The 23,585-nt window shown below is 40.7% G+C and overlaps 1 protein-coding gene across 4 annotated transcripts in view; it reads right to left on the reverse strand.

Annotated features, from left to right (window-relative positions):
• The window catches only part of SYNE2 (spectrin repeat containing nuclear envelope protein 2), a 299,775-nt gene that overhangs the window by 208,151 nt on the left and 68,039 nt on the right, over nucleotides 1-23,585 (reverse strand). For all 4 annotated transcript variants that reach the window (XM_084866238.1, XM_084866237.1, XM_084866235.1 and 1 more), the window contains 9 exons: nucleotides 22,085-22,146; nucleotides 20,383-20,478; nucleotides 20,218-20,295; nucleotides 20,037-20,129; nucleotides 17,501-17,682; nucleotides 12,964-13,160; nucleotides 9,276-9,376; nucleotides 5,391-5,492; nucleotides 1,709-1,846 (listed from right to left, as the gene is read on the reverse strand). In XM_084866238.1, the coding sequence (XP_084722364.1) occupies nucleotides 1,709-1,846; nucleotides 5,391-5,492; nucleotides 9,276-9,376; nucleotides 12,964-13,160; nucleotides 17,501-17,682; nucleotides 20,037-20,129; nucleotides 20,218-20,295; nucleotides 20,383-20,478; nucleotides 22,085-22,146 (1,049 nt within the window). The remainder of the gene's footprint in view (nucleotides 1-1,708; nucleotides 1,847-5,390; nucleotides 5,493-9,275; nucleotides 9,377-12,963; nucleotides 13,161-17,500; nucleotides 17,683-20,036; nucleotides 20,130-20,217; nucleotides 20,296-20,382; nucleotides 20,479-22,084; nucleotides 22,147-23,585) is intronic.

Below are 23,585 nucleotides of genomic sequence, written 5' to 3' on the forward strand. Positions count from 1 at the left end.
GCATATTGTAATGCCACTAAAAATATAATAGAAAGATAAAGAGCCAAAAAGCCAATAAACAAATTAAAATGGAATTCTAAAAATATTAACAATCTAAAATGAGACAGCAATCTAAAATGAGACAGGAAGAAAAAGAATAGAAATGCAAATAAGAGAGGAAATAAACACACAAAAAATGAGTAAAATGGTTACCTACATTGGACCATATCAATAATTACATGACTAAACATTTCAATTAAAAGGCAGAGATTGTCAGAGTGAATAGAAAGCAAGATCCGGCTATATGTTGCCTATATGAGATGCAATCTATATAAATAAAAGCCACACGACTGGAACAACTGAATGACTGGAATGACTGGTCACTATGACACTGCAGTGGCCAATTGGCCCATGTGGGCCCTGACCACCCACCCAACTTCCTGTGACTCCTCCCCCTGGCCGGCCTGGCCCCCAATCGTGCCCGCCCCTGTCCTCATGAGGGGTGGGGCTGGCCAGCCAACCTCCCGCAGCCCGTTCCCCCCCACCAGCCCAGCCCCGATCAGCCCCCATTGGGGTGGGCCCACTAGATCCAACCCATGCATGAATTCATGCACCAGGCCTCTAGTTTGAATATAAAGACTCAACTAGGTTGAAAATCAATGAAGCAATCAGCAAGAGAAGACTGGAATGATTGTACTGATGTTAGATTAAGTAGACAACAAGAAAAACAATACTGCCAGAGATAAAAAGGAATATCTCATAATGGTAAAAATGTCAATTCATCAGGAAGATATAATAATTATAAATGTATACACCTGATGACAAAGTGTAAAATATATGAAGCAAAATTTAACAGAATTAAAGGAAGGATTCAGCTGATAGAACTGACAAAATGTCAGTCAAGACACAGATAATCTAAACACTATCAACCACTTTAATTTATATTTATTGAACACTATATCTAATCACTTACAAAATGCATGACCATTTCTAGTGCAAATAATATGTGCACCAATATACGCCATATCCTGGGCCATAATACAGATTGAAATCACACAGAAATATTCAGCCACACATGCACACATTCATCCTTACACATTCTCTCTGGGTTTGTCCCAACCCCTTCTGAGCTCCTATTGATAGTGACACATGACACTGGTCCATGGTAGAGAGGAAGCTGCAAGTGAATCAGAATATGAATAATCTACCTTGGCAAGCCAACAATTGATGGCAAACATAAGAACTTGATAAGCATGCGATTTTTTTTCTAAGTGGAATATTATAAATTCCTATTTAAATATCACCTCTACCCAAATGAGACCATGGAGAAAACATTAAGAGCACTTTCCCAACTTTCTGCTGAAGTATCTATCCCGTATTTAATAGAATTCCTCATGGAAATCTGAAGCTCTCTTCCAACAAAGTTTCCCAATGAAAATGTTCTTCTAATTGACATAACATTAGAGGCCCAGTTGCACAAATTCGTGCACCAGTGGCCTGCCCCAATCTGGGCCCATCAGGCCAGGCTGGCCCCGGGGGAGGGGTCATGAGCAGTTGGCCAGCCGCCCCGCACCTATCAGGGATGGGAGCCTAAAGGGGGTGGGACTGACGGGGGAAGGGAGCTGTGGGCAGTTGGCAGGCCAGCCCCACCCCCTGGTCAAACTCTCAGTTGAACTCCTGGTCAAAAGGACAATTTGCTTATTAGCCCTTTATTATAAAGGATAGCAACCTGGTAGTTGAGGCCATCCCAGGCTTTTCTCAACTGTTTATGATCTTCATTCAGCTCATCCAGATTCCCCTTCATCGACAGGATGTCCAAAACGGGTTTTTTTCCTTCACTGAAGGACTCCAAAAAGGACAGCAGACTCTACAATTAGAAGAATATTTTAAAGACTGAAATGTTTAAGTCAGTTTACAAAACATCAACTGCAATTGAAAGGGCCATCGCTATAGGTTATATTTAAGTTTTTACTTAGATAAGGTAAAATTCCCTCCATTCAGGGTCCTCTCGCTGGTCCAGTGTCTTTCCTCAGTACCCCCGGATAAGGCAGGTGGCGCCAGAGTGACCTAGGCCACTGACTGGTCTCAAGTCAGGGCTGTTGGATTTGTACTAGAACCGAGAAGCAAGGACCCTCAGTTCTAGAGGACAAGTCAGGCTGGCACATAGGAAATGTGGGTTTGTTTGTCCTTCCCAAATATGTGTTCACAACAAAGTAACAATGAGAGAAAGTGAGAATTATAAGACAGCAGTCATCATGTATAAATGGGTTTTAAGCCCTGGTTGGTGTTGCTCAGTTGGATGAACATCATCCCATTCACCAGGAGGTCACTGGTTCCACTCCTGGTCAGGACACATGCCTAGATTGCAGGCTCAGTCCCCAGTCGGGGACATGCAAGAAGCAGCCAATCGATGTTTCTCTCTCATCAATGTTTTCCTCTCTCTCTCCCTCTCCCTTTCTTTCTCTCTCTCTCAAATCAATAAAAACATATCTTTAAATGGTTTTTGAGGAGTCTTTGATTAACTAAGCTTGAGTCAATTTTTCTCAAGTCATTTTATACAGACTTTAGAAAATATGTTGTCTCTAATCTCAAAATGTTAGTAAATAACATTTTTCTTGATTCATACTTGTATGAAATACTGGTGTACAAGAGTCATCAATTCCATAGAATTTCATTTTAAAACATTATCCATCATTATTGGTTGCATTTTTAATGAAATTTGACGAGCAAACTGACGGATAACTATTTGAATTCTTTCTGATAATTATTAACTTTATAAAGTCTTTTAGTTAAAAAAAAAACAACAACAAACAAACAAAAAAAAACCCACCTGAATTGGTGGCACATTACTAAATCAAAAACATATGTAAGAGCAAAGCACTTCAATGCGCGCTGAGCATCTGGTCAATGAAAAATGGAGCAGGCCAGAGGAAGAGGCACAGAAGTCTACACAGTTGAGATGGAAGGAAAGTGAGAATATCTGATCCCTTCCCTCCCCGATGGCTCCAAACCAGAGAGGATTGTGTGGTGGGCAAGCCACACAATCCACTGAATGTTACTGTGGGAAAGGCTGGGTTCATCCAACTTCCTCACTGACAGACAGGGACATGGAGCCCAGGGCTGCCAGGCGCGGTGCAGGGACAGGAGAGCATCTCCACCTCATTGGGGATGGGGAGTCAGGGGGGACAGAGTTACATGGACAGTGGATTCTAAGAAACAGGACTGCGGACCTTTGACTTTGGCTCCAGTTAGTAATTCTGGGATGGTCCCGTTCCCAATTTCCTGATTTTTCTTTCATTCAATACTCACTCTGAAATTATGGTCTACTCTAGGCCAGGAATCATAAAACTTTTACTGTGGGCTTTATGGACTAATGGTCTCAGAAGCTACTATTCTACTCTGGGGTTGTAGTGTGAAAGCAGCCACAGACAATCCTTCAGTGGGGCATGGCGATATTCCAAAAACACTATATTTACAGAAACAGGCGGTGGGACCCGCAGACCACAGTTTGCCCATCTTTGCTCTAAAGCAAGCATGTCAAATCAAAGGCTAACGTGGGCCACATAAAGTTTAAGTTTATGTGGGCCTCAAAAGAACAAAAGCTTCAATTTTCATAAAAATGCAGATTTATACTTCGATAGACATGCTGAATACAAAGGGATGAAATAAATGAGTAATCGTTAACATAAAATAATAGAATGTTTTAATAAAGATTAATATATTTTCTTGAACATTAACTTACCAGACACTGAATAACTGCACAAATTAATAAGCGTAACGCAAATAAACCTATTTTTTTTCCTTTTTTTTTTTATTGATTATGGTATCACATAATTGTCCTCATCCCCCCAATCCCATCCCAAACCCCTCCCTACATATGCCCTCAAACCCCCCCCCCCCCCCCCCCGTTGCCCATGGCCACTGGCCAGGCCCATATGCATGCTCACAAAAGCGAAATATTTCCTGTTGCCCACACCTAACAAGTCAGTCCAAGACTAATGACGTGGCCATCGGCCGCTGAAATACTTGCTGCTAGTATTAGTGGAGAGAAATGGTGCGCCTGTGCGTAAGGTGCTTAAGGGAAATGAATGCAACACGATTATAGTAATCAGTCATTAGCGACTGCTATAGTGCATTATTAATAGCCAGTGTCACATTGAAAGGGAATTAGAAGAAATATTTTAATAACACTATTCGTGTCTTGCTAATGAAAAAAATAGGGTTCTACTGAGTCTCCTATCTACCTACTCCAGGACTTCTGTGAGAATCAAATGGGATGAGACAGGGGAAAACACCTCACAAACGTTTGGTTAAACTGGAAAATGTTTGCATCTGGTTATAAAGCAAGTTGGGTTCCTGGACTGAAGAAGCTCCAAGGAGGCTAGTTGCTAGGAAGAGGAAACTGGGTGTAGCTACATGATGTCATTACCCGGTGCTCATAGCCATAGCCACCATTTCTGGATTGGGCTGGGCTGTGGGCCTCATTTTGCACCTTAGAGTCCTGACAGCATTGGCTGCGATTTGGTGGGGTATTGCTCTGTGGTAGTGGGGCCTGTGTCCCACTTGGAGGAAGCGAGGGTTGGTTTGTCGGCACCAGGTCCATGATGCCATTTATTGTTAAATGACCAGTGCACATCAGGGCAGCTCCTGCATTGAGCGTCTGCCCCCTGGTGGTCAGTGTGTGTTATAGCTACCAGTCGGACTGACAGCCATATATATATTTCATAACTTAATTTTTACAAAATCTTGTTATACAGGCCATATATATGGCCTGTATAACAAGATATTGTAAAAATTATGGCCTGTATAATAAGATATTGTAAAAATTAAGTTATGAAATTTTTATTAAAGCATTTCTTACATAGCATTATATTGGCTGTGCCGCAAAAATATTCACTGTGGGCCACATGCGGCCCTCAGGCAGTGAGTTTGACATGCTTGCTCTAAAACCCTGCTACTCAAAGGATAGAACCACCAACAGCAGCAACAGCTGGACCTTGGAGCTCCTTGGAAATGCAAATCTCAGGCCCAGCGCAAGATCTACTAAAATTGAATCTGCATTTTAACAAGATCCCTCAGGTGATTAATATGCACATTAAAATTTGCAAGTCTTAGAATTCAGTCTTAAAAGTTGTTAACTTACAGGGAAGGTCAATGGGGGGGGAAGGAGATATAAGTACTACTATATGTAATACTTTAAACAATAAAAAAAATTTTTTTTAAGTTGTTAACTTATTTAAATAATTAATTCTAAAAGGCTTTTTCTGAAAATATTCCACTCTTCCAACAGTGTAAACTGCAAATCAATTACCCTTTAAAGTCATGCTTAGCATTAGTCATAGTCCTACCTTCTGATGAAAATAAAATGAATTAATCAAATTTTTTTTTAAAAGAAGTCATATAATACTTACTTCATACTTTTTACAGTAGGTCTCCTTTTCTGAGTCCTTTATCATCTTCTGTAGTTTTTTCTCTTGTTGAGTTAACCAGGCCATCACATCTTCCACAGTCCCCTGAAATTCACACATGCATGCATGTAAAACTCCATCCTAAATACACTTGATTTTTCTAACAATAAAATTAACAACTTCAAATATGAGTGGAACAATGTAGTCATGACACACCGGTGTCTCATTGTGCCAAAGAGCAGTGTTGCTTGTTAACGTAACACCTTACATTTTAAAAGGGATTGAAACTAGCATCTGAAGACGATATGCTAAAAACAAACAAACACACACACACACACACACACAAAAAAACAAAAAAAACCACAGGGCAAGCCGGCCCACTTTTTTTTTTTTTTTTTTTTTGCATACCCACTTCCATTGTTCTTTGAGTTTAGAGAACAGAATTCTAAGTTACTTGCTTAAAGCAGGCATTTCAGAATACTGGCTTCCAATTGAGGGAAACCACAGTTTTCCCACCCAAAACTGTGCCTTATGGCATAACGACTTTAAGCTGGTTATTAGGGAACAAGATTCAGAAAGAACCTTCGACTGCCCCCTTACTTGCCTAAAGGAATACAGATAGAAAAAAAATAATTGTTTAAAGGAAGGAAGCACTACCTTCGTGTTGAAAGGAGGAGAGCGAAGACCAGACAGACACCTGCCAGTGAGGTCTGAGTGCCTGTCAGTCACACCTGAAAGTGACGGCAGCCAGAACAGCCATTGCCACTGCCAGGACGTGAAACCTAAATATTTAAACTTTGAAACCAAGGAGCACTCTCTCTCTCACGCCCTGGGCTCCTGACCGGTGTTGCCCAGAAACGTGCTCCCCTGCGCCCCCAGGAGACATTCCACTAATGGGCTAAGGGGCTGTAATTAGCGTGAAGGGTGAACCATGCGTGGCCGCACCACGGAGTGGACACTTCGCACACTGGCCGTGCTCTTGGCTTTACGGGAACCCCAGCTGCACTGGCTTAAAGGGCGGGGGACTTTGGAAGCCGAGAAACGTAACTGCAAACAAACAAAGCCTTTTCCCACATCTCATCTCCCATGTGAATCTCAGAAAACTCGTTTTCTGAAGCCATCACAAGCACCTCGCTCCCACGAACAACAGGGAGGAGGGGGTCGATTCTCTGGTAACAATAATATAACGCCGCTGCTGACAGGAAAAATCTAGCAGAGCCTGTTTGCTAGACTCCATCCACTCTGGATCCCATGGCTCCTGGGTGGCCCAGCAAGAATTTGTTTACCACATGTTTGCTCTTTTACATCAACCCATAAGTTGCCTTCAAAATCCCAGACCCCTGCCTCCCTCTCCTTTGTCCAGAATGGAAAAAAAATCCTCAGCTGTCCAGGGCAGCTTTGGGCCTCATAGTCTTATGGCACCGCCACATGCACATCGGCAATACACGTTGGACATTTTCTCCTGTTAATCTGTAGCAGGCTATGTGAGCAGGAGCCCAGCCAGAAGAAATTAGAAGGTGGGAGGAAAAGTATTTTTTGTGCCCTGACACAATACATCTAAATATGGGTTAATTCCAGAGATGCCCACCTCCATCAAACACACGGACATCAAAAATGCCTTGACTATGTTAAAGATCCTAAAAATAACACTGCTAAAGGACTTGGATTTGCTGTCCTAAGGAAGTGAGAAACAATTATTTTTCCTCAGATTCTTGTTTAGCTGGTAAACTTGTCTACTTTGGAAGCAAATTTTACTATAAGAGGGATAAAGCAAAAGAAGGACTTGTATGCATGCATATAAGCAAAACCAATGGACGAAAAACTCTGGGGAGGGAGGGCATGTATGGGAGTGGGGGAGGAGGCAATGGTAACATATGTACACATATAATACCTTAATAAAAAATAAAAAAATAAAAAAGGGGAAAAAAAAGAGGTTACATCTTATTTCCATTCTCTCCTTTAACTTCCATTTGCTTGTGTTTCCTATTAAGAGTATTTTCTATATGAAGTTAAAAAAAAAAAGAGAGTACTTTCTGTATATTTTTGCATCAAATGTCATGGGTGATTGAAGTTTTAATTTTATTTTTTTAATATGAAAATTAATTAGAAAAGGATAGCTTCTCAGCAGGCCAGAAATAAGTGAACTGTATTATAAACCCGAGTCTCAGCTTGAGTCTCTCTTCCAGAATCAGCAACAAGCCGGCTTGGTGCCTCAACATAACAGTTGGAAAAACGTAGGCCTAAATTTGTCAAATAAAAAGCAATAATGTGACTACTTGTAAACGACTTGTAAACTACTGAGAAAGTAGTTTTTTTAAAATAGCATAATATTCAAACATTTACTAAATTCACAACACTTGTTTATCTTCATAGACGCAGAATAAGAATATATTTTCAGCTCAGTGATTTTTATGAAATCTCACCCACAACATTTAGTTTAAAAAGTCAAAGGAAAAAAGTGAATAATTGAATGGCAATCTAGCTGCAATTCAACACTAACTCAGCAAGCAAGGATTAAGAGTAGAATGCAATGCTTCCATTTTTATGAATTATATAATTCCATTTTTATAAAAATAAAAAACAGGTACAATAGAAACATGGCCCTGCTCAGTCCTTAAAATGTTGGCCCACAGACCGAAGGGTCGCGGGTTCTATCCCAGGCAAGGGCATGTACCTCGGTTACAGGTTCCCAAGCCCTAGTAGAGACATATGTGGGAGGCAACCAATTAATGTGTCTCTCTCATATTGATGTTTCTCTCCCTCCCCTTCCCCTTTCCTCTCTCGAGAAATCAATGAAAAAAATATCCTTAGGTAAGGATTAAAAAAGAAAAATAAATAAATATTGTAAAATTGGACTATGATGAGGGTTGTACAACTATGTCAATAAACTAAAAATCACTGAATTATAAACTTTACATGGTTTAATTTTATGATATGTAAATTGTATCTCAATAAAACTTAAAAATTACAACAGACAAAAATTTGATAGTGCTAGAATTTTTTAAAAGCCTGCTAACTTTAGATCTAAAGCTATTTTAGGAAATTCATCACCATTTAATAAATTACTACTTTTAACTAAAAAAAAGGTAAGAGCATTTGAGAACTTACTTCCTGATATATGTCATTAGTCTGGCTCAAATAAACTCTTTTATTTTATCACCATTTATCCCCTCTATGCCCTCTTCCACCTCCACCCACACCCTCCTCCCCCAAAATCACCACACTGTTGTCCATGTCCATGAGTTCTCTCTCTCTCTCTTTTTTTTTTTTTTTTAATATATTTTATTGATTTTTTACAGAGAGGAAGGGAGAGAGATAGAGAGCCAGAAATACTGATGAGAGAGAAACATTGATCAGCTGCCTCTTGCACAACTCCCACCGGGATGTGCCCGCAACCAAGGTACATGCCCTTGACCGGAATCGAACCTGGGACCTTTCAGTCTGCAGGCAGACACTCTATCCACTGAGCCAATCCGGTTTCGGCGAGTTCTCTCTTTTTTGCTCAATCCCTCTACCCGACCCTACCTCAGATCTGTCTTCATGCTCTGTCTGAGTCTGTCTCTACATAGCTTATTGTACAGTTTGTTCATTCAATTCCATATATGAGTGGGGGGGGAAACTGGCAAAAATCATCTACCGTGAAAGAAATTGGAATACTGGCTGCCTGGGGTGTGGACTACAGACAGGAAAGAGACACAATGGAGCATGCTGGGTAGCAGAAATGTGTTACATTATGGTTGGAGTATGGTTTACGTAGGTATATAGATTTGTCAAAACTCAAAACTGCACATTTAAGTTCTATGTGCAAACTTTACCTCAATTTTAAAAATTAAACCATTAATAGGGAATGACAAAAAATGAGCTTGATTTGTACTTATAAGGACATACCTGAGCTTTCTCTGCAGTCCCAGGTGCATCCTTTGAATACTGGAGAAATTGCGCCACATAGGTCATGATTGACTTTTCATCCGGATCGACAACATCCACATCTGCAAGATACGCCACACTGTCACTCAGCGATAGATGTCGTTCACCCTTATTAATACTCAAGAACAGGCTATGCCATCAACAGCCTTGAAATGGACCAACGTAGTCAACCAGCCATGTCAGCTCTCGCCCTTGCTCCAAGACAGCGGTGGCTATGGACTTAGTCTAGAGCCAAACAGAGCTCAGCTGACTCCTGGCAGCAGTACACACACCGCCTCAATTACTACGATGCGTGTTGAACGGATGAGAGCGTAAGTAGTGAGGGAGGGTGGGAAGGAGAAAAGAGAGCCTTCCACTTCCCAGGGACACAGTACAGAAACTCCACTGGGAGTGTGGAAACATAAAGCAACTGGAATCCTTTCCTGGCACACTGGTCTCAGCACGTATTTCCCAAAAGTACATGTTGTATGAAAGATGTGTTGAAAACATCCCCAAGAGCCTGGCTGGTGTGGCTCACTGACTGAGCATTGACCCGTGAATCAGGAGCTTGCAGATCGATTCCCGGTCAGGGCACATGCCCGAGTTGCAGGCTCAATCCCCAATAAGGAATGTGAAGGATGCAGCTGATCAATGATTCTCTCTAATAATTGATGCTTCTATCCCTCACTCCCTCTCCCTTCCACTCTCTATAATCAATAAAGACATATTTTTAAAAAAGATATCCACAAGTTATTATTCATTCATTCACAGAATTAATATATTCACTGAGAGCCTTCTATGGCCAAGTTTTGTGCTTCATTGACAAAGTTCATGATTAAATAAATTTAGAAAATGCTGAATTAAACAAAGTTTATAAAAATACTATAAATTCCTTAACTGTAGAAGTTTTCCAGACATATAATAAATTAGGTAGATCACAAAATCACAGAAAAGGGATTACAATATGTCAAACAAAATATTGTAATTTTGGGATGTTCCCAAAACAACCAATGAAAATTATGGAAAAGGAAATCTTCTGTTTATTAATGCAGTTAAACTTAATTCAAAAAATATTTACAGATATCCAACAAATGCAAGTCACAAAGAGGAACTACTGTTCAGCTTAGGGACCTCATGTTTCATCCCTTTAATCATCCATCGAGCAGATGATAGACAGCTGAGTAGCTCTAGATGCCTTAAGAAATCTTCCCCTCAAGGAGCTTATGGTTGGGAGCACTACATACTATGCATGGACCCGACCAGTGCTCTAAGCAAGTAAAGCAGAAAGCAAATCTAATTTATACACAAATAATAAAATTCAAGGCAGTAGGCACATAAAGGTATCAATAACACTGTGGGTGGGGTTTAATAAAAGGAAGAGTCCCTACGAGTTAAGCTATTCTATCTTTTAATGAAAAAAAATGTAAATATAATAAAGAGATACATAAAATAATGATACTGGCTTAACTAGGATTTTTTTTTTAAACTTCTCATTGGAAAAAGCTAAGCATAATGATTAAACACTTTAAAAAATTATGTCAAAAGATAATTCCCTTATCCAAATATGACTATGGCATTTGGTTTGCATAAATAATCATGATGTATTTCACATTTGTGATCTATTATTTGAGACACTTAAAATGAATTATGGGCAATCATTCATAGAGTGGAAATTTGCCTTTATTATATAATCTATTCCATTGGTTGTCTAGTTATTTTAACAACAAAGTATTTTATACTTAATAATATATATCTGGAGAATCAAAGTACACGACTTTGGGTATTGAACACGCAATAGAATATACAGATGATGGGGCCTTGAGCTCTGCGACTCCATGAAGGCATAGACTAAATTTCCCCCGAGAACGCACCTTTCTTTCGTGAATATTCCAAAACCCAATACGGTTTCCCCGTTAAAAATACATCCTAGCCGGGACCGGTTTGGCTCAATGGATAGAGCGTCGGCTTGGGGACTGAAGGGCCCTGGGTTCGATTCCGGTCAAGGGCATGTACCTTGGTTGTGGGCATATCCCCAATGGGGAGTGTGTAAGAGGCAGCTGATCTGTGACTCTCTCTCATCGATGTTTCTAACTATTTCTCTCCCTTCCTCTCTGACAAAAATCAATAAAATATATTAAAAAAAAAAAAAAAAAGAATATACAGATGATGTATTATAGAATTGTATACCTGAAACCAACATTATTTTATTAGCCAACTAGAGGCCTGGTGCACAGTGGGGTCCCTTGGCATAGCCTATGGATTGCGAGAGGGTAAGGCCAGGCTGAGGGACTCCACCAATGCACGATCAGGGCTGAGGAGGAGCCATGGGAGGACTCCAGGGTGTGTCCAGCCCGTCTGGCCCAGTCCTGATGGGCCAGACCCCAGCATCAAGCTAACTTACCAGTTGGAGCATCTGCTCCCTGGTGGTCAGTGTGCATCATAGTGACTGGTCCAATGAATGGTCAGACACTTAGCATATTAGGCTTTTATTATATAGGATGTCACCCCAGGAAATTCAATAAAAAATTTTAAATATGCAAGAAGCATTAAAAAATACAGTAATAAGAAATAGGGCATAGAACAAAGTATGGAAAAAATTAAAGGATAATGAAAAGCCAAAAAGGAAAGAGAAAAGACAAAGAATGGGGGGAAAAGAAAGCAAAGAAAAGAATTGAGAAGAAAAGTTAACATAAAAAGAATTAATAACAAGCAATATGGAACCAGACTAATGACAAACCTGATAAAAAGAAGAATGGAATCATTGTCACCTAATTCAACTCCTGAAAACAAATTCAGTCCAAACAGGCTAAGTGCCCATAACAATGAGCACGTATGGCACCATTCTCCAGTAAAAGGAACCAGGGCTCATTGGAGAAATGGCCCCAGGACTTTGTCAAAAAGTGAGGATGTGCCCCAGAACAAACAAGCAAATGACACGTTGATGGAGATTTGTCAAAAGAGTACAGCAGCCAACTGCAAGAGCTCTCACTGGCCAAAACTTTGAGCTTTAAAAAAAAAAAAAAAAAAAATTAATTTGACCAATAAAGTGGTATTGAATACAACCCCAAAATATCTATGAGTCCATACTGACATAAATAAAGGGTTGTTTAAGTAAACAAATGGAGAAGAGACACACCTCCTGTGCAGGAGAATTCCAAATAACTCAAGCAGGTAACCTGTCCTCAGGGAAGGTGAACATAACTGTCCCAAGCGTGAGCTGCACACGGAGACTTCCCTGTAAGGAGTGCCGGACAGCCAAAACCGGTTTGGCTCAGTGGATAGAGCGTCGGCCTGCAGACTGAAGGGTCCCGGGTCCGATTCCAGTCAGGGGCATGTACCTTAGTTGCAGGCACATCCCCGGTGGGGGGTGTGCAAGAGGCAGCTGATCGATGATTCTCTCTCATCAATGTTTCTAACTCTCTATCCCTCTTTCTCTCTCTCTGTGGAAAGTCAATAAAATATATTAAAAAAAAAAAAAAAAAAGAGTACCGTACAGGAAGAGAGGAAGCAAAGAGTAACTGAGGTTAACTAACTGGTAGAAATTGTTAGTTTCATGGAATTTAATGAAGAGTTTAAGATAATGCTATTCTGTTTGCTTATATACAGCTATCAGCACTTTCAAATCAACGTCACACTGGACATGGTTTTAAAAAGAAAGGAGCGTCTTTACCTTCTGGTTCCAATAACTGGGGGATTTTTAATTCTCGTTCTGCAATTCTGAAGGCCTCTCTCAGATTGTCCTTGTTGGATCTCTGCTTCACACTCGTCATGTCAATGAGGTCTGGTCGCAAGGCATGAATGACGGCCAAAAACGCCATCCCGTTTCTCCAGCTTGACTTAAAGTCCGTCACACTGACAGACTCAGACCTACCACAGAAGGACAAGAAACATGACATATACTATTGAAAAGAATATGTCAAAGCACCCCTCTCTCTTCAACAGTAATTAAAAACAAATTTGAGTGACTCAAATTAATCATAAATCATCCTGGGAAAAATATTTTATTTTAATCTTGTGGTCAAATTAACGTAAAATGCCAAGTGTGATGAGGCTCATGACTACAGATCATTGGTTCTCGAAGTGTGGCCCCTGGACCAGCAGCAGCAGCAGCAGCAGCACCCAGGCTGCCAGTGCTAGAAATGCTAATTCTCAGGCCCCGCCCCAGACCTCGGAACCAGCTCTGGGTGGGCCTGAAATGTGTGTCTCCCAAAGCCTTCACGCGACAATGAAACTCACTCAGTTAAATGTTCCTCATTCAACAATCTGCTGGCTCGAGACTGACTCAGAATCTCTGCATACAGTTAAGTTCCTTTCACTAGGGGAAAATTGTGTCTCTCATTGTAACAAAGTAAACGAAATACTGTGCCAGACCAATACTAGCCAGCAGCTCATCGGACACAGAGACCTTGTCACTCCTCTACGTCAAACTGGTCAACACAGGTGAAGAAGGGCTGAGCACCATGTGGAGTCTACATGCAATGGGATGTTATTCAGCCCTAACAAGGAAGGACTTTCTGGCGCATGCTACAGCATGAACGGACTTTGGAAATGTTTTTCTGAGTGAAATAAGCCAGTCACAAAAGGTCAAACACTCTGTGATTCTATTCATTTAAGGCATCTAGAATGGTGAAATTATGGATGAGGAAAGTAAGACCACTGGCTGCCGGGGTTGTGGGGAGGGAAAATGGGGACGTTGTTCAAAGACCACAGAGCTTTAGTCTAGCAAGAGGAAAGAAGTTTGGAGCTGGATAGTGGTCTTAGTTGCACAACAATATGAATGAACTTAATGCCATTAAACTACGTCCTTAAAATGGTAAAGACTATATTATATACACTTTATCACAATAACACATTTTTTTTGGGGGGAAAACAACTTCTGTAGCTTGTTAGTGTATTTAAAATAACATTTCTCACTCTGGCCCACAAAGACAAGACTTTGCCCCTGCTTAATTCTCTCCGCTTTATCTCTCCTCCCTTGCAATATTGCAGTCACACTGGCCTCATCCTGCTTCTCTATAGTCACATTCTTCTACTTTTTTAGAGGAAGGGGGGGTGACACCTGATAAATATTTTTTTTAAATTTTCCTCAATTACAGTTTACATTCAATATTATGTTGTATTACTTTCATGGGCACAGAACAGTGCTTAGACCATCGGATACTTCACCAAGTGTTCCCCTCTATGTTTCCAGTACCCACCTGGCACCATGCACAGGTATTACCGTGTTACTGACTACACTTCCTATGCTGTGCTTTACATCGCCACAATCATGTCTTTTTCTAGTCCTGCTGCTGGGCAGCCTTCTCCTGCAAGCCCGGGTCAAAGGTCTCCTCCTCAGAAAAGCTCTACACCCACCTAAGATACCTGCGACCCTCTTCCTACCCGTGACCCTCCCAGTCATCGTAAGTCCTTCCCAACCTTAGAGCCAGCTGTAATTATATCTATTCACCTGATCCCCCCACTAGGGTACAAGCCCCTTGAGAGCAAGAGCTTGTCTTTTATGTCCATCATGATAGAGTCACCCCACAAACAGTAGCTGGTACAGAAAGATACTTTTTAAATATATATATATATATATATATATATATATATATATATATATATATATTTTTTTTTTTTTTTCAAATCACTCTATCAGTCACTAATGTGTATCTGACAAGGAAACCGTTATTCAGTATTTGACAAAAGATGAAGACATTATAAAGGCGTATAGTTGCCTACAAAGTATAGAGAAAATTCCAAGAACAACTATAGTTTCCTTTAATATCCTATAAAAAGACACAAGGAAATTCAATGGACTAATTCAAGGTATAAATCAAATCGTAAAAGCTACTCAAGAAACAGTCTGCTTCAGATGGCCTGGGCTTTCCTTAGAAAACAAAGCCTAACTTATGAACATGAAACTACATACCCTGTTTCCCCGAAAATAAGACAGTGTCTTATATTAATTTTTTTCTCCCAAAATTGCGCTAGGTCTTATTTTCAGGGGATGTCTTATCTTTTCATGCGCTAGGTCTTATTTTCGGAGGATGTCTTATTTTCGGGGAAACACGGTAGTAGTCAGTGATTATTTTCTTTAACAAATGCCTATGTGGTCCCCGCTGCGTCCAGAAATTGTTCCAGATGCTTTTAAAAAAAAGAATTATTATAATACACTTAATAACCCTATGAAGTGAGTTAGTATTGCCCGCATTTATGAGGGAGGAAACTCAAACACAAAGTGTCTCCGGCCACCAGTCAGAAGTGCTGGGAGCCATCACTCAAACCCAGGTATACGGCTTCAGAGTGTGTGCTTAGAGACTGAACTGAATTAACAGCTAAAGAGACAGGAGCCGGGGCTGAGGGCAGGCCCAGGCCACCTTCAGGGAGATGAGGTGCCAGAACCAGCTCTGTGCTGCCCGGCAGGCACTGTGCTTAATAAAGCACCAGGCTACGGGGTAAGCTCTGCACGGAGGAGCAGAAACCAATGCCACAAAGAACACACTGCTGCGAGGTCTTAGCGAGGGCAGGGATCAGGCTCCACGGTGACGGACATGATTGGGTTCATTTAGAAGTCTCCAATGGGGGCCCGAGTGATCTTCGGAAGTAGGCAGATATTATACATGTTTCTTGCAGCACAGTCATACATGCAAGCCCTACAGAATCCCAGAACACTGAAATAAACGTTAGCTAATAATACCACTAGGGATGGCCAAAAGTAGGATAAACTCCTGATGAATTACTTAAGAATTAATTACCACATCTTAATAACTTTAGCATGAATTCTATAGTTGAAAAATAAGGGAGGGCACGGGGAAAGATAAACTGTGGTAAAATTCATGAACTCTGAAAGGGCTTAAAGCTTATTTATCCATAAATGAAACAAAGCTGAGTATAATGCAGTAATGCTTTCTTTCCCCACATACTATATTTTGTATTTAAAAATTTTTAGAAAATGGAAGTAAATTGGTCTCTAGGAGGTTCAAGAAGAAGTTTGATTAATATTTATAACCCATAAGATATGCATGCTTGGGCCCCTTACAGAACAGAGGTAAAGCTGAAGGCAGAAATTAACATCTTCGTCTGCAGCAGGAAGGAGTGGCTCAGAAGCCCGCATTCTCTGAAAGGGCTTATTAGCAACACACCCGTGCCTCTCTTTATGCAGACAATGCTACGATGTGACAAGGAACACCTTTGAACTCCCAGCTCTTCTCCTGGTGAGTTCTGCATCCTAATTCCTCATTTCTCTCTGACTCCATCCCAGCAGCTGGTTAAAATGAAAAAGCAAATGTCTCCCAGAAGCAAAAAACAATTTTCTTCGGCCAAGGCCGGTTTGACTCAGTGGAAGAGCGTCAGCCTGGGGACTGAAGGGTCCCGGGTTTGATTCTGGTCAAGGGCATGTACATTGGTTGCGGGCACATCCCCAGTGGGGGGTGTGCAGGAGGCAGCTGGTCGATGTTTCTCTCTCATCGATGTTGCTAACTCTCTATCCCTCTCAATTCCTCTCTGTGTAAAATCAATAAAATATATTTTAAAAAAAACAACAATTTTCTTCGTATGTAAACACAACAACAACAAAATTATTATGAGCACTAACTTCCCTTCATCATCCCTACTTTTTAAAAACATACACGCCAGGGACATGGAGGAGAAGCACCTTCCTCATTGGCCCTGTCCCGTTAGGAGACCCTCCAAATGGAGGTGGCCATCTTGTGTGTTGGAGTGATGGTCAATTTGCATATTACCTCTTTATTAGATGGGATTTGTTCGTTCTTCCACTCAGTGCACATTTATGGAGCATTACCATGTACTCACATTATGTGAAGTTCTAAGGAAGCACAATCAATTAAGACATAGTCTTGACTTTTAAAGAGCTCTTACTGCGGCAAAACTTTTTGAGTTTTAAGTTCACCTTCCCAATGCACAGGGGGATTTTGTGCCCAAAGACAAGGATACTGCACCATGAGGCCACCTATGCGTGTGGATGGGAGTGAGGTAAGTTACACAGACGATACCACCTTCTGGTCTTCAAAACCAGGGCTGGCTGAGCTCCCGGACTTCCACATTTGGAGTAGACACAATGAGAGGAAAGGGGTGGTGTTATGAGAGGGAAGCGTTCGGTGGTGCTACACCCAGTTGGCCTGAATTTCAAACCTACAGGTCAGCAACTCTGTGTTGGTGGGTACAGCTGTCCTGTCTGGCTCCTCAGGCCACAGCAAACTACTTACGTGGCACACTGCTCCTGAGCCCACAAGAGAAGGGCTTTCTTTGCAGACATCTGCCACCTTTTTTGGGCTTTGGAACATTTCTTCGCAGGAGAACTTGAGGTAGGAGATGGCTCAGCCACACTCACATCATCCAGGGAAGGTTGATTGGGATTGCAAGAAAGAGTCTGAGCAAGTTCCGCAATCTAAGGAAGACATCATGATAGTTAACATACACAGGAGCATAAGCTAGCAGCACTGAGGCAAACCTTCAGCCACGCCCAGCTGGTGTGGCTCAGTGGTTGAGTGTAGACCTAGGAACCAGGAGGTCACGATTCAATTCCCAGTCAGGGCACATGCCTGGGTTGTGGGCTCGATCCCCAGTTTCTGTCTCTTATCATTGAACTCACATGTTTCTGTCTCTCCCTCTCCCTTCCTCTCTGAAATCAATAAAAATATATATATATATATTTTTTTTTTTAAAAAAACACCAATCACCAAAAAAAAAAAAGAAAGAAAGAAAAAATGTTGATAAATTTGAACTACATTGAAATTATGAATGTTCATTGAAAGATTAAAAAGGCAAGTCACAGAGTCATAGATTTGCAGCTTATATATACACAACAAGGATTTGTATCCAGGATATGTTTTAACACTCTCTAAATCATTACACACAACACCACAGATAAAATAAAAATTTAATCCCAAGTATTAGGATTATGGCGACTGTATAAATGAGAAGAAGTTTGAAAAAACGATTTGGCAGCATCTACTAAAGCTAAAGATTACTTGCCCTGGGGTCCAGGGCTCCATTCCTGGAATAGCATATGCAACAGAAACGAGGGCCTGTACCACTAAAGGGCATATGCAAGAGTGTCCCTACAGCTTCATTCATAACAGCTAAAAACTGGCAACAAAAGATATGTCCATCAACAGTACATGCTTCAAAAGCATGAATCTCACGGCCAAGATGTCAAGTGAAAGAAGTCGCACACAAAAGAGGATCTAGTGTAGGCAAGAGGAATCAGTTAGTACACTTCCCTTTATATGAAGTTAAAGCTGCGTTCGTTTTGCAAACCTGATTGCCCAGCAATTCCACTTCTAGGGATTTGGCCATGGAAATCATTAATAAGATTGTATGCAAAAGTTTTATCGTAAGGGTTGTCTTTTTGGAATTGCTTACAACCACACACAAAAATAGGAGCATTCTGACTGCCCATTAATGACATGCAGTACTTTAAAATAGAATACAATGCTTCCATTAAGAAATATGTAAGTTCAGAAGGATGTTAATTAGAACAGGTTGGAAAATATGAAGAGTGTGATCCTATTTTTTAAAGATTTGTTGGGTGTCCCAAAAAATGTATACACACACTTTGAGTAATTATAAAGGCAGTGTTTTTTAAGATAGACTTCATTTTCAAAATTGAGCTATCAGCTGTTAAAGTATATATACATTATTGGCATACCCTATACATATATGAATATATATTAATTATTGCTGCATATATCATGAAGACTGTACAATAAATTACTTAGAGAGGTTATTTATGAGTAGTAGAATTAAAGATACTTTATTTTCTTTTTATTACCTATACTGGCATTTAAAATTATATTTCAAGTATGGTGGAAAGTATGAAAAATAATATAATTGTGAATTATCAAATTTTAACATTTTATCATATTTGTCTCACATTTTTTTAAGAAATACAACACAGCTACACTTTAAGCCTTTTGACTTTCCCTCTCCAATTTCATTTCCAAGAGGGAGAAAACCACAATCCTAAATTTACTTTTCATCATCCTCATGCATATTATTCTATAACTACAAAAGTAGGTATCCAGAAATGCTAGTCTCATTTTACATGTTTTAAATGTTATACAAGTCATGTTATCTTATAAAATAAGCATTTGCTGCCCACAACAAAAATGTTAAGTTATTGTTAAAGTAATCATGGAACTTTCTAGATAGCTGCAGAAAACCTGCACTAATTCAGAGCCCCAAACCTAAAAGAGGAAGTGTCAGAAAGCCAGGCCTCTCACTGTCTTATTCACTGTTATTTTCTTGGTGTTTCCACACAAAAACTAGCACATAGTTGGTCCTCAAAAATACTAGCATTTGTAGAATGAAACAAATGGATGAGTTCGTCTTGCCACCGCACTGGATGTCGCAGGATTATTAGTCTGGACAAGAGTCTTCAAAATCAGGGAGATTTTACAAAGGTTACTGGGTTCGTTTTCAAGCATTTGCTCCAGGAGCTTTCTACTCTCTTTCCCACGAAAGGAAATAAAGGATAATGAGCAATAATTTACCACGACAGGTTCTATTCAGACTGGTGCTGATCTCATCGATAACGCAGCTTTCAATTTTCCACTGAGAAAGAACGTAAATGGCAACAGGGCTGCTATCTGTTTCCCACCTGGCAGGGTTTCCAGGGTGTCCTAGTTCTGGAGGAAGCTCAGGACTGAACCTGGCATCAGGCGACACTCATTGCATTACACGGATTTCATACCGTGTTGATTAGAACAGGAATAATTTTTGTATCGTCGAACTACTTACATGAAAGTGCAGTATTATTATCCAAATCAGGCCAAGAATAATGGATGGGTTTCCCTCTATGATATCGGCAACGTGAATATTGATGAGCTTAATCTGGAAAAGAAAAAAGGCAGATGGAAAGGAGAAAATGTTCCACAGCATTAACCTCTCCAATGATTCTCCAAGTGAAATTCATACTCACCGATCGGCTTTTTAGGAATTTCAAGGCATGTTCTATATTGAGTCTACACTGGAATGTATTAGATCCTTTATCTCGAGGCTATGAAATTCAAGCAAAATATATTACTTAGGAATGGTTTATCTTAAAAGTCAACAAAAGTTACTTAATGTCACTTTAAGAACTTACCAACTGCTCTCCTGAGAGTACTTCTAAGAGGTCCAGGAGGACATGCCCCCTTTGGATATCTGTGAATAGGTCTGATATAACTGAGGGAGGACTGTGCTGCAAAAGGTAATAAGAAAAATCATCTCACACATCGGTCCAAAAGCACAGTACCTGTAAGCATCTCATAAATATGCACCGTGTCTTTGCAAACGTTAGGGATGGGTAGTGATATTCTTCCTAATCAACAGAATGACAGGGAACACATGAAGTTCCCTATCAAAACATGATGAGAAAAGCAGGGAACTCGAGTTTATCTCGTGACACATTACCAGTCACAAACACTCTTTCAGCCTTCACTGAGTGCTTAACACCTGTGTGTAGAGGTGGCATTCAAGACATTTAGGGTAGGCCAATGGTGACTCACTCACTTGGGAAGCAGATTACATTTCCAGAGTAACCTATGTATGAATTCACCCTTTTTAGAATGAGGAGCATTGTGTGGGGACGGGCAGCCTGTGAGAAGAGACTCATGCGTTTCTGTTTGTAGGCTATTCCAGGCGCTTGGCATCTCTGAGAGACAGAATAGCCCAGCGATTAAGATCAAGGCCTCTGGCCCACTCTGCCTGGCATTTGTGTTCCCAGCACCATCACTTGAAGCTCTGGGACCTTCGTTCTCTGTACCATCGTTCCCTGGCTCTGCAAACTGGAATAACACTAACTCCTGGGGACGTTGCGAAAAATCACTGAAGTGTGATGAGTCGTCAGTACAGATAGTCCCCAACTTACGATGGTGCAAGTTCGATTTTCGACTTTACAGTGCTGCAAAAGTGAGACACGTTCAGTAGAAACCACATGTCACATTAAGAATTTTTATCTTTTCCCAACTAGCCATATGCGCGGTGATATGCTGGACAGCGGCAGAGAGCCATAGCTCCCAGCCAGCTATGCGATCAGGAAGGTAAACAACTGACACTCCACAGTGCATTCCTTGTGTTAGGTGATTCTGCCCAACTGAAGGTGGATGTAAGTATTCTAAGCACATTTAAAGTGGGCTGGGCGCCCTGGCCAGTGTGGCTCAGTTGCTTGGAGCATCATCCCTTACCCTGAAAGGAGGTGGGTTCAATTCCCGGTCAAGGCAATTACCAAGGTTGTGGGTTTGATTGCTGGCTGGGTCATGTAAGGGAGATAACCAACCAGTATTTCTCTCTCACATCAATGTTCCTTTCTCCCTCCCCCCAACTTCCTGTCTCTAAAATCAATATCTTCATGTGAGAAATAAATAGATAGATAATAAAGTGGGCTAGGCAGGCTATGATGGTTGGTAGGGTAGGTGTGTATTAATTTTTGACACAATATTTTCAAATGATAATGGGTTTGTTGGGACCAAACCCCCTAAGTCAAGGAGCATCAGTACATTTGAATAATGTAGGACAGTTATAGCACTCAACTTATATGAATCACAATTATTTTCATTTCATTTGATAACAGATTGGTTGTTGCTTTAAATATTTTTATAGCACCTTCTCCCATGTTCTTAACGAAAGTGGCCCCCTTTTGGGTGTTAGGAAAGAATAACACATATGTGAAAACAAGACCAAGGTGACATTCAACACCGTCTTTCAGCCTTTTACATGCCACCAATGCCATTTTTGGGACCCAAACTGACGGAGTAGGGGAAGGAACTTACATAAATGTAGAGCTGAATTGCTCTTTTTTCCCTCACCTTTGCCAACTGCGAGTTTATCCAGCAGGTGAAGGTCCTCTTCTGAGTGTCTTCCTGCTCAGCTGTTTCAAAAAGACAACAGCAGTTATCCAACAAGAAGCCCAGAAACCATGTGAACATGTCAGAGCTTCATTTTCCCTTACCGCTCTCCATCTAACACCAACACGGTAATCACAGACTGAGATCGTTGGTAGGATGCTAATTGGAATTCTCAATCATTTTTTAATCTGATGAGACTTCAGGTTGAGGACAGAAGAGAACCTGAGTAAAATGGAATGGTAGGGTGTCTGCAGTTTAGTAAGCATAGTGACTGATTAGACATTAAAACTGTACTTTGCCTCATCGGATCTTTTTTTTTCTTTCTAAACCCATTTCATTGTTTCTATATTACCAGTTTAGATTACAGCCCAGTGACTTACACATTGTAGGCTGCTCAATACTGGTTAGCTGGACTGAAGTCAGTACTGACAAGCCCAACTGGATAAGTTTAAGCTTTTCAGAGTTATTTCTGTTCTATATAAAATTCACTTAACAAAAAGAATTACAAATACCACAATTTTGTCCTATAATTCAAAATGTTAGCACTAGCTGGTTTGGCTCAGGGTATAGAGTGTCAGCCTGTGGGTTCAATTCCACTCAAGGGCACATGCCCAGGTTGTGGGCTTGATTCCCATGCGAGGAGTGCAGGAGATAGCTGATCAATGATTTCCTCTCATCCCTGATGTTTCAATCTTTCTCTCCCTCTCCCATCCTCTCTGAAATCAATAAAAACATTTTTTAAATAATAAATAAAAACTTTTCCAATGGAAATTTAAGTTGTTCCTGCCCTAATTTGATTAAAATCTAATAGAAACAAGGGGGGGAAACACTAAGCGGATCCGCTCCCAGTGCTTTCCAGTCAGCAAAGGAAAGAGCACTAAGGAAACCTTCAGGAAAGGATTTAGAAAGGAAACCTGGGGCTTTTAACTAACTCATTGTCCAAACTTAACACCTCGTCATCCTGGAAATGAGAACCCTTCCAATGCAACAAGGGCCCTTTGCGAATGGCAAACAAAGATGTCCTGGGTACAATTAAACACCTTTGTAGCAGCTCAATTAAATGGCCCCGAATGTGCCACTTCATTTAGCCCTTGACGCACTTCTCTCGTTTTCATACTAGCTTATCCCCGAAAAACAGCATTAATCCAGCAAGAACCACAGCCAAATAGCTCGCCCTATGGCACGATAAGTAACCTTTTGTTCTTTTTCAAAGTCTGATCCATTGGATGTGGGGGGGGACTAGTTGAGAGCCACAGACTTTAAAGCATCTTAATTTAAGTGAGAGGGTTGGATTTTATTTTTAAATTTCCAGGGTTACTTTCTAATAAAATAATAAAACTCTTCTCAAAATGGTGTGCAAAGTATAGAACCTTTTAGTCAGCAGTTGTTAGGGGCAGAAAAAGGAAGAAAGGAAGGGATGGAGGAAGGGAGGGAGGGAGGGAGGAGGGGAGGGAAGGAAATC

This window comes from Pipistrellus hanaki (genome assembly GCF_964339955.1).
Source record: "Pipistrellus hanaki genome assembly, chromosome: 1".
In the NCBI taxonomy this organism is placed as follows: Eukaryota; Metazoa; Chordata; class Mammalia; order Chiroptera; family Vespertilionidae; genus Pipistrellus; species Pipistrellus hanaki.